The sequence below is a fragment of the Molossus molossus genome, unplaced genomic scaffold (assembly GCF_014108415.1).
Source record: "Molossus molossus isolate mMolMol1 unplaced genomic scaffold, mMolMol1.p scaffold_m16_p_14, whole genome shotgun sequence".
Taxonomy (NCBI): domain Eukaryota; kingdom Metazoa; phylum Chordata; class Mammalia; order Chiroptera; family Molossidae; genus Molossus; species Molossus molossus.
This window is the reverse complement of record NW_023425349.1, coordinates 33,196,962-33,213,037: the sequence shown is the minus strand read 5'-3', so window position 1 is coordinate 33,213,037 and position 16,076 is coordinate 33,196,962. Positions and strand designations below refer to the sequence as shown.

Below are 16,076 nucleotides of genomic sequence, written 5' to 3'. Positions count from 1 at the left end.
CTGGGATTTGATTTTAACTTTATTGTTGATGCTATTACAGGTTTCCCCATTTCCCCTCGCCTTTACCCTCCTCCACCCAGCTCCCACCCCCTTCCCTCTGGCCATCACCACACTGTTGTCTGTGTCTATGGGTTATGCATATATGTTCTTTGGCTAATCCCTTGACCTTCTTTCATCTAGTCCTCCCTACCCTGCCTCTGACAGCTGTCAATCTGTTCCATGTATCCATGCCTCTGTTTCTAATTTGTTTGTCAGTTTATTATGTTCAGTAGAGTCCACATATAATCCACAAATATCACATGAGATCATATGGTATTTGTCTTTCATTCAGTTTTGATCGAATCATATGAAGAAAATGCAGCCTCACCAGATATGTAGTAGGAAAATGAATAAGTATTTTAATAGCTTTTACAGACAATTAGGGATAGTCTTTGATATTTCATTAAAACTTGACAAGTAGTAGTTTCTTTTTGTTTTTTTAATTCTCACCCGAGGACATCTTTTCATATTTTGTTCAGATAGAGCGGGAGGGAGAGAGAGGAAGAGAAAGAGAGAGAGAAACATCGACATGAAAGGTACACATCGAGTGGCTGCCACCCCCACCACCCAACCAGGGCCAGGGACAAAATTCAACCGAGATACAGGCCCTTAGCAGGAACCGAACCCTGGTCTCTCTGGACCGCAGGCCGACACTCTAACCATTGAGCCAAACCGGCCGTGATGACAAGTGGTAGTTTTTTTCTTTCTTTTTTTAAATCTTTATTGTTGAATGTAAAATGTATTACAGATGTTCCACATTTTTCCCTCATTGACCCCCTCCTCCCCACTCTCACCCCCCTCCCGCCTTTTCCTACACTATTGTCTGTGTCCATTGGTTATGCATATAAATTCTTTGGTTTATTTCTTCCCACCCCACCCCCCCAACCCCTTTCCCTTTGAGGTTTGTCAGTCTAGCAATGAATTTGTACTTATTAATCTCTTCACCTTTTTCACCCATTCCCCCAGCAGCCCTCTTGAGACTCCCAACTGGCAACCAACAAAATGTTCTCTGTATCTATGAGAATGTTTCTGTTCTGCCTGTTCATTTTGTTTGTAGATTCCATTGTTTTTTTTTTGTTTGTTTGTTTTTTAATCCTCACCCGAGGATATTTTTCCATTTTTTGTACAGATAGAGTGGGAGGGAGGGAGAGGAAGGGAGAGACAGACAGAAACATCGACGTGAAGGGACACATCGAGTGGCTGCCACCCGCACAACCAATCAGGGCCGGGGACAAACTGCAACTGAAGTACGTGCCCTTAGCGGGAACCGAACCCGGGTCTCTCCAGACCGCAGGCCGACGCTCTAACCGCTGAGCCAAACTGGCCAGGGCTGTAGATTCCATTGTTGATAGATATGTATTCATTGCCATTTTGTTTGTTCATATATTTTATCTTTTTCTTCAAAAAGACCCTTCAACATTTCATATAATAACGGTTTGGTGGTGATGAACTCCTTTAACTTTTTCTTGTCTGGGAAAGTCATTATATGGCCATCGATTCTAAATGACAGCTTTGCAGGATAGAGTGATCTTGGTTGTAGGTTCTTGCTTTTCATCACTCTGAATATTTCTTGCCACTCCCTTCTGGCCTGCAAAGTTTCTTTTGAGAAATCAGCTGACAGCCTAATGGGAACTCCGTTGTAGGTAACTAGCTGCCTTTCTCTTGCTGCTTTTAAGATTCTCTCTTTGTCTTGAACCTTTTAAATTTTGATGATGATGTGTCTTGGTGTGGGCCTCTTACGGTTCATCTTGTTTGGGACTGTCTGTGCTTCCTAGACTTCTATGTCTGTTTCCTTCACCAAGTTAGGGACGTTTTCTGCCATTATTGTTTCAAACAGGTTTTCGATTTCTTGTTCTCGCCCTTCTCCTTCTGGCACCCCCAAGATGCGAATGTTGGCACGCTTGAAGTTGTCCCAGAGGCTCCTTACACTATCCTCATTTTTTTGGATTCTTTTTTCTTTTTGCTGTTCTGATTGGGCATTTTTTACTTCCTTATATTCCAAATCGATGGTTTGCTCCTTGGATTTACATACTCTATTATTGAAGCTGTGTAAATTATTCTTTATTTCGGTTAATGCCTCCTTCAATTCTAACTGTGCATCCATGATTTCTGACTGGTCCTTTTTTATGCTCTTGAGGCCCTCACTAAGTTCACTGAGGTTCTCACTAAGTTCATTGAGCATCCTTATAAGCAGTATTTTGAACTCAGTATCTGTTAGGTTGCTTATCTCCATTTCGCTTAGTTCTTTTCTTGGGGTTTTGTTCTGTTCTTTCATTTGGGACCTGTTTCTTTGTCTCCTCATTTTGGCTGCCTCCCTGTGTTTGTTTCAGTGTATTACTTAATGAGAGGTATGGGGCTAGATGAGACCAGATGCTGCTCGTTTGAAAGATTTTAGGAAAACCTGAAGCAGGATCCAAGACCAGCCAATCCTATGGTTAAGCAAGTGGCAACAGCTTGGGTGGGCCTGAAAGTTGGGTGGGGCAGGGCGTCAGGGAATCACCAGGGCGGGGCTACCAGTGTGAGCCAGGTTGCTGGAGTCCCAGATATGGCTTCTGTCTGCCGCTCCAGGGAAGGGCTCACCAAAGGAACAAAGGCCTCTGACAGCACGTTTGTTCCGAGAAAGCCCCCTCTCCAGCCCTCGCTCCAGTGCCAAACAGCTCAGTTCTTCCCTGTATGTCTCTGGTGCCCCTCGAGCTGCCTCCCCTCCAAGCTTAGAGGGAGAGAGTCCGATAAGTCCGAGCGCGGGCCCTTTAAGGAGCTGCCTGGGACTCCAGCCGCATCAGCTTCCCTGAGCCTCAGTTCCCGCTGGTTTTTCCAGCCAGAAGTTATGGGGACTTCTCTTCCTGGCACTGGAACCCTGAGTGGGGCGCGTGGTGTGGGACGGGGACCCCTCAGTCCTCAGGAAGGGCCTTCCCAGCCGAGGTATCCTCCTGATTTTTATCCGCCACACTTGGGTGTGGGATCAGCCTGTTGCAGCCCCTCTCGCCTCCGTCCCTCCTACCAGTCTGGATGTGGCTGCTGCTTTAATTCCGTAGTTGTAGGACTTCCATTCAGCTTGATTTCAGGCGGTTTTGAATGATGGTTGTTCTGTAGCTTAGTTGTAACTTTGATGTGCTTGTGGGAGGTCGCGATACCGCGTTTACCTACGCCGCCATCTTTGACCAGTTTTCACAAGTGGTAGTTTCTTAAAGGTTAGTTGCATGTGGAATCTGACACCACATCAGTGAATTTTTTGTACTCTATTACATTAAAATTCGCTGGTCTGTCCATTGGATCTTTTTCCCATGTGACATTGTGCATTGGTCAAATGGAATATATCAGTTTACTTAGTTATGCAGTCTTCCAAATGTTAACACCTTTCATTATACAGCTTTTAAAAAAACACTTTTTGTTTGTTTTTTTATTCTCACTGGGATATTTTTGCATTTATCTTTAGATAGAGCAGGAGGGAGAAAAGGAGGAAAAGAGAGAGAAAAACAATGATGTGAGAGAGACACATTGAGTGGTTGCCACCCACACGACCCCAACTGGGGCTGGGGACAAACTGCAACTGAGGTACATGCCCTTAGTGCAAGCTGAACCCAGGACTCTCCGATCTGTGGGCTGATGTTCTAACCACTGGCCAGGGCAAAAACCACATTTCTTAAAGTCACTCTTGATTTCATCAGGGAAGTCTTTAATTATTGGAAAGCTGCCAAACTCATGGTGGCAGATGTAAATTTTCCATAATTCGAAGTTTTGCCTAAAAACTCAAATTGTTGGCAACAGGAACTGTCAGTTGTTTTCCTTGAAATGACAAGTTCACTTTCTTCATTTTAAGAAAACCTCTGCCAGATATCCAACTCTTAATAAAATTAATACTTTTTACTGCTTCATCAATGATATTCTTAACTGAAACTAGCTTTTTAAAAAAGTGTGAGAACACTACAAAGAAGACAGTGTGTTAGCACAGTTTGGTGCCATTGCATTGATTTTTACTAAGGTACGAGCAATTTCTCATCATTGCTTTCGTACCATTAGTGCAAATGTTAACTGTGAAAAATGAAAAACATTATTTAAAATAGTTTTGAGTCCTGGCTTGTTTGGCACAGCAGTTAGTGCATTGGCCCCGGACCAAAGAGTCGCGGGCCCTGGCTGGTTTGGCTCAGCGGTTGGAGCGTCGGCCTGCGGTACAGAGGCTCAGTAGAGCTGTGAGATGTTTGTTTTCTGGAATAATCACACCAATAAGTATAAATACACTTCCCTATGACCAACTGGTCTTGGAAAAATAGACTGTGCATGTTTAAGCCCCTTCTCATTAGTCTGCCCTCTGTTATGTCCATGCAGCCTGAGCTGAAATCCCTCCTGATTCTCTTATGACTGTCAACTCCTAACGTTTCTTTTCTTCATATTCCCTTTGGCCCTCCATGACATCGTTAGTATCTATTGAATAAATACAATTAGCTCTGCAACTGAATTCTAACAGCTATCAACACTGAGAGCCTAAGAGCAGCAGAGTGTGCAGGTGTCTGAGCAGAGCTGCAGGGAAGTGCCCCCTGTGAGGTGGAGAGTCGGTGGTGCAGATGCCTGTGTTCTGCCATTGGGGGTCATCATTTCTCCACGTGTGGGAGGGCTTTGCCTGTCTTCTCAGCCATGGTTCTAATAGGATAGGATGCACCACTGTTTGCAATAGAGCAAATGCCAAAATGAAGAAAGTTTCTGATTTCACAAACAAAAATTATCTTAAATTGAAGCGCAACATAAAGTAAAATACATAGCTTTGAGTGCTCCGAGAGTATGTAAATTTCCTACATCTTAGTATAATAATTGCTAATATATATTGAATACTCACTATAATGCAATAGTGTGCTATTATAGCAAGAACTTTCTGTGTATTATACAGTATAATATAGATATAGTCCCTAGGATAATACCTTTAAGAGTTAGGTGTTATTCTATGGGCTTTATGTTTTTAACTCTTTTTAAAAAAATTTTTTTTTCTTTATTGATTTTTAGAGAGAGAGAAAGGGAAAGGGAGAGATAGAAACATCGATGAGAGAGAATATCAATTGGCCGATTTCTGCATGGCCCTCATTGGGGATTTGGCCCACAACCTGGGCATGTGCCCTGACCAGAAATCAAACCAGTGACTTCTTGGTGCATGGGTTGATGCTCAACCACTGAGCCACACCAGCCAGGCTGTTCTTAACTCCTGTACTCATTTAATCCTCATACCAACTTTCTGAAGTAGATACTGTTATTGTCCCCATTGAACAGATGAAGCAACTGAGACACAGAATCATAAAGTAATTTGCCCAAGGTCAAACAACTAATGAGTGTAGAACCAAGATTTGAACCCAGACAGAAGGGCTCCAGAATGTAATGAATCTGATAGGTCAACTAGTGCAACTTCAGGGCCTGTATCCTATGTAGCTGTAGCCTTTGTGATAAGCATTGCTTGTCTGGTGTCTGTTGGAATAGCTATGGAACGGAGTCATGGAGAGGTGGCATTGTGGTGGGGTAGGAAAAACCCTGGGCTAGGAATGAAAAATGCCAGTCTTGCCCTGGCTGGTTTGGCTCATCAGTTAGAGGGTCGCCCATGGACCGAAGAGTTGTGGGTTCGATTCCATTGTAGGGCACGTATCTCAATTGTGATTTGAATCCCCGGCTCTGGTTGGGGTCCTGTGGGAGGCGCCCAATTGATGTGTCTTTCTCACGTTGATGTTTCTCTCTCTCTTTTTTCCCCTTTCTTTCTTTCTCTCTCCCTTTCTATCTGAAAATCAATGGAAAAATTGATTTAAAAATCAATTGCGTGAGGATTAAAAAACAAATGTCAAAAAAAGAAAAATGCCAGTCTTGGGCAGAGTGTATGAATATTCTGAGTCACCATTTTCTCATCTCTAATATGGGTATTCTAATATCTCTTACATGTTTGGGTTATGTCTGGCATTGATAGAGTACCTTTACATGTTATGTCATTCATCTGTCTTGCCTGCCTTACAGAGCTGTTGCAGGGTTCAAATGACTTATACACAGAGGAGGTATAAGGATTGTTCTTGCTTTTCAAAGTTTTTGCTTATTTCTCTCAGTATTGTGTTTCATCAAGAGTGAACTATAGCCCTGGCCGGTTTGGCTCAGCGGTTGGAGCATCGGCCTGTGGTACAGAGAGACCCGGGTTCGGTTCCCGCTAAGGGCATGTATCTCGGATGCAGTTTGTCCCCGGCCCTGGTTGGTCGTGCGGATGGCAGCCACTCACATCGATGTTTCTCTCTCTCTCTCTCTCCCTCCCGCTCTATCTGAACAAAAAATGGAAAAATGTCCTCGGGTGAGGATAAAAAATAAATAAAAAAAAGAGTGAACTATAAAAATAATTCAAATTTACTTGGATATTTAGAATATAGATTCTCTTCTATAAGTCTATGCATGATCTATCATTTTCACACATAGCTCTAGTACCTAAGAATCGTATCAGATAGAAGCTCTATTCAGTCTTATTCTCTGCCCTACTGAACAGGGATTGTAGTAGACGCAGATAATCCAAAATAATTGGCTAACTTTTGGTATGTGTTTTTGTACTTCATTTCACTTGAATATGTGAGGCTGAGAATTCAGGTACTTAAAGTATTGAGCCATAATTTTCAGACTTTGATGTCTTATCTCACCCCATTCTTTTCATTCTTTTTTATTTAGAGGCCCAGGAAAGAAGATAGTACCTCCTTCCTACCCTTCCCCCCTTTCCCACATGCACCTTGTGGTAAAGGCACAGAGCAGAAGGCTGTTGGAAAGAGAGAAGGGACTTTGTTTTGTTTTTATGTGTTTGTTTGTTTTAAGGAGAGTAACTTAAGGTCTTGGAGGGAACCCCAGAAATTGTTCCCTTCTTGTTTGAGCAGTGATGACATTAATAAGAAGATACGTACTTAGCTAGGTGGTAAAGTGTCTGGGCTTCTGAGGACGAGCCCTTCCTGAAGGGGGAATTCATAGTTTGGGGAGCTGCCAAGGTCAAAGCAACACAATGAAAACTTATTCTTAGCACTTTAGACTTCTGTAGTACCATGAGTGCGCACTTTCTGGTCTCCACATTCTCTGTGGTCCGCGAGGATGTGCTCCTACCAGCCAGTCACGCAGGTCGCTGTTTCTACTGCTCTTCTGTTTTCCTGATGGCAGCATGACTTTCTCTTGAGCCTTTTGTACAAGTGTGATGTCTGGAACAAGAGAAGGTCACGATATTGTTGGTATATTATATTTGATTCTGAACACTTCACTTTGAGGGACACTGACAGCCTGGATTTTGTGACAGACAGAAAGAAAGGGCCTGAATGGTAAGGGGAGCTAGTCATTAAAATGGTGGTTAAAGGAACTAGAAAGAAGAAAACTAGAGGAAAGGTTATCTATAATAGGAATATTCAAATTTCATAAAGGCTCTTATACCAAAGAAGAAGTAGAATTATGACTGATAATAAAAATAATCAACCATTTTTTGAGGGCCTATTCTATTCAGTTATTGGAGTAGGCACTCCACCTATGTTACATATATTACAAGACAGATGTCATCTCTTTTTGTACAGATGATGAAACTGAGGCTCAGAGAAGCACAGTAACATGCTCAAAGTTACACAGTTATTTAATGATTTCATAATTAAAACCAAGGTCTAATTCCAAAGCCTGTTATCTGTCAGATTGTATTGACTCATAGCGGATAGGGGTCACAGGGAGATAGACTTTAGGGAACAGGAGGGAGAAGCTGACCATTCCAACTGTTCTAGAGAAAGGAGGTCTTTAAGCAGAAAGTGAAACATCACTTATTGGGGCTGTTGTGAAGAGACTTCTTCCATTGGAAAGATGACTTTAAAATTACATCTCTTATGATTCTCTTCCCATATGATTTATGAACCCCAGTGGGCAGCCCCTTCCTGCCTTTTCATTCTTACGATCCTTGTTTGGTTCTGAGAATTCATTTTTGGCCCCATCTTTAGTGAGGTCCCATCATTCAGGGATCAGAATACTTGGATGATTTCTATTCTTAAGCGAAATAAAGCTTGTGTTGAGGCTGTTTTACTTCTTTTTTTTTTTAATCCTCACCCAAGGACATTTTTCCTTTTTTTTGTTCAGAGTGGGAGGGAGAGAGAGAGGAAGAGAGAGAGAGAGAACATCAACACGAAAGAGACACAATGAATGGCTGCCTCCTGCATGACCCAATAAGGGCCGGGGACAGACTGCAACCAAGGTACGTGCCCTTAGCGGGAACTGAACCACGGTCTCTCTGGACCGCAGGCCTATGCTCTAACCTCTGAGCCAAACTGGCCAGGGCTGTCTTACTTCTTTTTAAAAATTGTGCTTTGGCCCTGGCCGGTTTGGCTCAGCGGTTGGAGCGTTGGCCTGCGGTACAGAGAGACCTGGGTTCGGTTCCCGCTAAGGGCACGTACCTCGGTTGCAATTTGTCCCCGGCCCTGGTTGGTCGTGCGGGTGGCAGCCACTCGATGTGTCCCTTCACATCGATGTTTCTCTCTCTCTCTCTCTTCCTCTCTCTCCCTCCCGCTCTATCTGAACAAAAAATGGAAAAATGTCCTCGGGTGAGGATAAAAAAAAAAAAAATTGTGCTTTGCTGGTACCTTCAGCATAATGATGATTGTATGGCTTCCATGGCACCATTGTAAGGGCTCCTTAGACTGTGCTAAACCCAGACATACCCGGAGGGACAATATGTTGCAAGTCTGAGCCACTCTTTTACCAATCTATTGTCCAATCACTGATTTTAGATGCCTAGGTGCCTGGAAGCAGTGAATAGTTCCCGCACAACAGGATTTTAGCAAACCATCAGATGATGGTGGGCTGGGAAAGAGCTCATCTTCTTGAATTATCGTCACCTGCCTGTATCTTTAAACATTATGGAGAATGTTTATTCTTACCCAAGAGTTTTACAAACTCATGTTGCTTTTACATATTGGTGTTTGATTTTACAAGATAATTATGGTAATTTTAAAATTTCAAAACAAATACAGGGTGGGGCAAATGTAGGTTTGCAGTTGTTTGTATGGAAAATAACACAGTAATTAATAAGTAATAATACAAGAATAAGCTCTGTGTTTCGTGTACTCACAATTGTAAACTTACTTTTACCCCACCCTGTATTTTGTAATTGTTTTGTTAATAAAGTTTATAATTTTTTTTTTTGTAGCTTATTCGCCTTGATGAAGATTGTATAACGGAACTTTCTGTACATCACAGAAACAACAGGCAAACAATGGAGGATTTAGTTTCATTGGTAAGAAATACAGCATGCATTTCAAAGTAATACCTTTTATTTTATTCTTGATTTTTATCAGTACATTAAAAATCAGGTAGCATTGTCAGGCCTATGATTTTATCATGGGTGTAACTATTGCACTTGTTATTTTTAAAAACTTGAATTTTAGAAAGAGATAGGGAGAGATGGAGATGGAGACGTGAGAGAGAAACACTGATCAGTTGCCTCCCGTACACGCCCCAGCTGGGGACTGAGCCTGAAACATGTACTGGACTATGCTCTAACCAACCGGGCTACCCAGCCAGGCCTATTGCACTTACTTTGTATTCATGTGTGATTTCTACTAAACTCTATTTTAATGTCTGCAGGATAGACTTTTTCATTATTGATTTTTAGAGAGAGTGGAAGGGAGAGGGAGAGAGAGATAGAAACATTGATGAGAGAGAACATCAATTGGCTGTCTCCTGCATGCCCCCCACTGGGGATTGGGCCCACAACCTGGGCATATGCCCTGACCCGGAATCTTAACTGACGACCTCTTGGTGCATGGGTCGATGCTCAACCACTGAGCCACACAGGCCAGGCCGCAGGATAGCCTTTTTAAAAATGACATTGATTAAAGAGAATTGTAGTGGAAAAAAATGAAGAAACAGGACAGACTAGTTCTGGAAATTGACAGAGTTCTGATTTTGACTACTTTAAATTCTCTAACATGGAATTATGATTCTGCTGTAGAAATTAAGGTAAACACAAAACAGTTTCTTTCTTACCTAAAAGCAACCCTGTGTGTAGCATCACATCACCCCTAAGCTTATGGACCAAACACCATGAAATCATTAGCATGATTTCTGGTGTTGGATCATTTTAGGTCCTTCAGATGCTTAATCTCTAGATTACATATTTCCTAGAGACAGAGGCACGATGTAAATGCTAGACTGGGATCGTACCCAAATTATTTCTTGGTTCATTTCTGTGTCTTTTCATCACCTATGATTTGTATTTTTTTCCTTGTTTTTTAACTTGCAAGGTAAAAGCCTTAAGCACTTTTTTTTTTTTTAATGAAACAAAACTTTGCTAAGCCATAGTTTTTTCAGTGAGGAGGAGATAGAAAGGAGTTCTTTTGAATGACATAATAAGTAAAAGCTCTGGAGTATGTCTGGAAAACAGAATGACAATTTACTTTTTCGTGGAATGAAAAGGAATGGCAAGAACTGGAAATTGCTGCAAGATATGTAGGTTCTTAGTCTTTTACAATGAAAATGTGAAGTGTTCATATAAACAACTTTTACAAAATTGTAAGGCTTCTTCTTTGGGATGATCTTTAATAAAATTCTGTTTTTCAGATACATAAAAATTTTAAAAAATGTTTATTATAGAAATTTTCAAACACCTACAAAAGTGTAGAGAATGGTAGAACAACAGCAATCTTCCATGTACTCGTTATCCAGGTTTTTTTTTTTTATCCTCACCCGAGAACACTTTTCCAGATTTTGTTCAGATAGAATGGGAGGGAGAGAGAGAAAGAGAAACATCGACGTGAAAAGGACATATCGAGTAGTTGCCACCCACATGACCCAATAGGGCTGGGGACAAACTGCAACCGAGGTATGTGCCCTTAGCGGGAACCGAACCTGGGTCTCTCTGGACCACAGGCCAACGCTCTAACCGCTGAGCCAAACCAGCCAAACCAGCCAGGGCTCATCATCCAGTTTTTTTTATTTTTGGTACGTGCCCTCAGTGGGAACCGAACCCGGGTCTCTCTGGTTCACAGGCCGACGCTCCAACCGCTAAGCCAAACTGGCCAGGGCTCATCATCCAGTTTTAACAGCTGTTAACATTTTGCCAATTTTATCTATATACCAACACCCTCCCACATCTGCACTTTCCAGCTGGGTATTTCAAAGCAAATCCCATACATCAAATGATTTTATCTAGAAAAAAATTTGGTATGAGATTCACAAATTTTTAAAGTGTGAATCTTAAAAGTAACATACTCAGAATTTCAAGAATCTTTGAAAAAAAAAAGTCTTTAAAATAGTATTCTTTATGTGGTCTTTAAATACAAGTTTGAAACTTAGAAGTGAAATGGAACTAGGAATTGTCTTCTTCTGACACAAAACAAAATAGATAATGAGGCATGATAGAGATTGTTTTCTGGTGTTACATCTCTCTAAATTTCTTAAGTTATTCTGAGAGCTAGTCATGACCAAGATCAGGAATGCTGTGAGGACGGCCAGTGTGGCTCCTTGGTTGAGCATTGACCCCTGCACCAAAATGTTACCGGTTCGATTCCCAGTCAGGGCACATGCCCAGGTTGTGGGCCCGATCCCCAGCGGGGGGCATGCAGGAGGTGGCCAATCAGTGTTCTCACTCATCGATGTTTGTACTTCTCTCTCCCTCTCCCTTTCTCTCTCTCTCTCTCTAAAATCAATAAATAAAGAAAAAAAATTAAAAAAAAAAAGAATGCTGTGAGGAAAATAATAGTTTCTCCTTTTGTACTCTTTCTTCATTCTATTTTTCTTCTTTATTTTACTCTTTTATTTTTCCCATCACCATTTTCCTTTCTATGCCATCTTCCCCCTAAACCTCCTGCCCCGCAGTCACCACACTGTTGTCCATGTCCATGAGTTCTCTCTCTTCCCTCATCTTTGTCTATATGATGCCTTTCTATATCTGTACTTAATTTCCAGTCATAGGGATTAACAGAATACATCTTTTTAACATTGGCTGAACATTGGAATCCCCTGGGAACTTGAAACTAATCCTGATGCCTTGGTCCCACCCTCAGAGATTATGATCTCATTGGTCTGGAGTATCACCTAGGCATTAGAATTTTCTGAAGCTTCCCAAATGATTGCAGTAGGCAGCCAGGAGTTGAGAGGTACTACTCTCTCTAAATTCTTGCTATTCAAAGGGTGCTCTAGGACCAACAGCATCAGCCTCACTTTGTGTTTATTAAAAATGCAGGATCTCGGGCCCCACCTCAGACCTACTGGATCAGAATCTGCACCTTAATAAAATTTCTAAGTGATTCATATGTACATTAAAGCTTGAGAAGCATGGTCTATGTCATTGTTTCTCAACTGGAGTGATTTTGCCCCTTGGGACATTTTTCATGGGCATAACTCGGGTTTGTATATGTGCGAATGGCATCCCTGGTACAGGGCAGGGATACTGCTCTATATCCTATCATGCCAGAATAGCCCCTCACAATAAAGAATTATCCAGGTCAAATGTCAATAGGGTTGAGGTTGAGAAATCATGGTTTAGGTTGTCACAGAAATTCACATTGGTCCTAAGTACTTTCTAGTTCAAAGAGCCTCAGGAAAATCAGGTTTGAGATCAGCTGTGGTCTTATTGTTCTGGTATCTTGGGAGCTCTACTTTTACTCCTGGGACAGTTAGAACAGAGAGAAATCAGTTGAGTGTGATCCATGTGATATGGTGCTGCTGATCTTTGTGCGAGGAGAGAGAAACAATGTTATTCCCAAACATTCAACTGATAGAACTCTCACTTTTATATTGTATTGACACTCTTAAACTGCTTTTAATATACTTTTATTGATTTTTTTAGAGAGAGAGGAAGGGAGATAGAAACATTGATCAGCTGCCTCCTGCACGCCCCCTACTGGGGATTGAGGCTGCAATTGGGGAGGAATGTGCCCTGACCAGGAATCAAACTGGGACCTCTCAGTCCATGGGACTGTGCTCTCCACTGAGCCACACCGGCTGGGCTTAAACTGCGTTTATATGCATAAGTCAAGAGTTCCATAAGTCTCATGATTTTGAGCCATCTCACTGCAGCCCTCTTGAGATTCCCAACAGTGGTGCTAGAGCTCCCACCTCATTGCTTTCCTTACTTTCTCCTATTCTTCCAGCTGTGAGTGGCTCTGGATCGTGGGGGCTGCCAGTCATCTGGTCGGGGAACTTCACTGAGGGTCACGTGTGCATGTGCGAACTGATTTAGATCAAGGTGTCCCTTTACCCAGCTCCTGCAATGCACATACCCATGTATTCTGGTGGTGGGGATTTAAAGATTGAAGGCCTTGGGAGCAAGGTCAGAGGAGGGATAGTGGGCTACTCCTCAATTTTTCAAATCCTTTGTACCAATAGCTTCCTTTCCTCAGCCCAGGTGCCTGGGCAGTTCTTTAATATTTGGTCTCTCGGAATAATGATGGGGATTTAAAAATGTTTTTAGTTTTCTAGAAATGGTACTTTTTTTTTTTTATAACAAGTAACAACCTATTGCTTTACTTTTAGACATTTGACTTTCAAAAGAGGGAACTGTAAAAGATAAGGGAGACATTTGTTGTGTTAGACGAGGATTGACATCACCTGAAAGCATAACTAATGTGTTGATTTATCTGTTATTCAACACAGAACTCCCCTGTGCACCTTATCATAATGAGGAGTATGCAGTGGCTATGGCAAAAAAGTTATAAAAAGGATGCTTTTTATGCCTAGGGGGAAAGAGGGCTTAGAGGATGGTTGTAAAACTCCTAGGCTGCTTAGAAAACTGCATTTAAAACTCTCAGCACTGTCCAGGTGCTTGCAATGCCTGGGTTATGCCATTGTCGATAAGCACGTGGCAACTTGTTTCTTAGCCATTGTCTCTAATTAGTTTATGGCATCTTTTTCAAAAAGGTGGCTATCATAGATGAGACCGTAGATGTGGAAGGTGGGAAAAAATTTTTTTAATGTAGTTTTTGGAAAGTGGAGAGTGATTCTAACTACATAGTTTTCACCCAGTTTTCAAGTACTTTCTTCATGAATCCTTTACTGACCTTCCTTCCCCCTGCCCTCTCTGGATTAAAGGAAATATTCTGTGATCATTTATCACAGTAGTTTGTACTTCTCCCACCAGATGGATAGATCCATTACATAAATTTCAAAGAATTTATTATGATCATGACCATCTAAAATATCAACTGATAAAATTTATTAAAAAATTTTTTTTTTATCCTCACCTGAGGACATTTTTCTATTTTTTGTTCAGGTAGAGTGGGAGGGGGAGAGAGGAAGAGAGAGAAACATCGATGTGAAAGGGACACATCGAGTGGCTGCCACCCGCACGACCAACCAGGGCCGGGGACAAACTGCAACCGAGGTACGTGCCCTTAGCGGGAACTGAACCCGGGTCTCTCGGGACCGCAGGCCAACGCTCTAACCGCTGAGCCAAACCGGCCAGGGCTAAAAATTTTTTTTATCGCCTGGGACCGGTTTGGCTCAGCGGTTAGAGCGTCGGCCTGCGGTCCGGAGAGACTTGGGTTCGGTTCCCGCTAAGGGCACGTACCTCGGTTGCAGTTTGTCCCCGGCCCTGGTTGGGTCATGTGGGTGGCAACCACTCGATGTGTCCCTTTCACATCGATGTTTCTCTCTCTCTCTCTCTCCCCCTCCCTCCCACTCTATCTGAACAAAAATATCGAAAAAAAAATGTCATCGGGTGAGGATAAAAAAAAAAAAAATTTTTTTATTCATGATTATAGAGAGAGAGGAAGGGAGAGAGAGATAGAAACATCGATGAGAGAGAACATGGACTGACCATCTCCTGCATGTCCCCACTGGGGGTTTGGCCCACAATCGGCATTTGCCCTGACCAGGACTTGAACCAATGATTTCTTGGTGCATGGGTCGATGCTCAACCACTGAATAACACCGGCTGGGCTTAACTGATAGAATTTATTAATAAAAGCAGAACTGGTATTAGAACTCTTTGGATCATGGACTTTGTGAGATACATAGCATTTGAATATTATTCAGTGTTATTAAAATTTAACACTTTTGCAGGGCAGAGAGTCTCATAGTCTTACGGGTACATTGTTTAGAAAATTTCAGTTAAACACGGTAGATTGAACAAATATGTTTTCATCTAACACTCCCTAAAACCTCACTACAGTAACAAAGGGATAAAGGGGCAAACAAATCACAATGAAGAGACTAGAAGAGGTGACAAAGGTAAGGTCACTAAAATCTGGAAGTTAGAAAGTAGGGAAGTGGTGCTGGCCAGCCCTCTGGAGAAAGCTGAAAGCCTAGGTGCCTGCGGTGGGGAAGGCAGGAGCAAATTGGTTAGAGCACCAGGGCTCCAGAAAGGCCCAGGGATCAGCGGTGCTGGGACCCTCTGAAATCAGGGAAGCGAGCGGAAACCAGGAAGATTGGTTGAAAGTCTGTACTGGAAGTAATTAGACTCCGGGTCCCTTTTTCTATCCCGTGCCGCATGACAGCTACCTCTTCCCCACCCCAGCAGAAGATTGGAGACATTGAACAAGAGGCCCTCTTGTACCAGACACGGCTAAGGCCAGGGCGATGAGCCACTTTGAAAAGGATGCCTGGACACTCGCAGTCCTCATATTGAATGGTGAACCATTGCCTCTAATTCCCTTCACTGTTCAACTCAGAATGTTGGAACTAGGATTTACCCTGTTTGCAGTGTGGGTGGGGGAAATATTAGAAGATTCATCTCCAGGGAAAAGCCAAGAGAAAAAAACCTACCATAGCAGTGGTTGAGAGTTCAGGTTTTCTGTCTGTTTACCTGAGGCAGTGATTGTCAGCCTTTTTCATCTCATGGCACACGTAAACTAATTACTGTGGCACACCAAAAATATATATTTTGCTGATCTGACAGAAAAACATAGGTATAATTTTGATTCATTCACACTGGATGGTTATTGTTGTGTTGGCTGTTGTCATTTTTTGACAGTCTAAGTGAAAAGAGGTCGGTGCCCCCACTAAATAGTCAGGTATTACATGTTTAAAAAAATTTTGCAGCACACTGGTTGAAATCGCTGCCTTAGAGAAAAGTCACCAAAGTGATAAGC

At 42.2% G+C, this 16,076-nt stretch overlaps 1 protein-coding gene across 4 annotated transcripts in view; it reads left to right on the top strand.

The window, feature by feature from the left end:
* MELK (maternal embryonic leucine zipper kinase) overlaps positions 1–16,076 on the top strand; it is a 96,566-nt gene that overhangs the window by 38,705 nt on the left and 41,785 nt on the right. For all 4 annotated transcript variants that reach the window (XR_004959502.1, XM_036261334.1, XM_036261333.1 and 1 more), the window contains one exon: positions 9,194–9,280. Coding sequence is in view for 3 of the 4 variants with exons in the window: in XM_036261334.1 (XP_036117227.1) it covers positions 9,194–9,280 (87 nt within the window). In the remaining variant the exon portion in view is untranslated. The remainder of the gene's footprint in view (positions 1–9,193; positions 9,281–16,076) is intronic.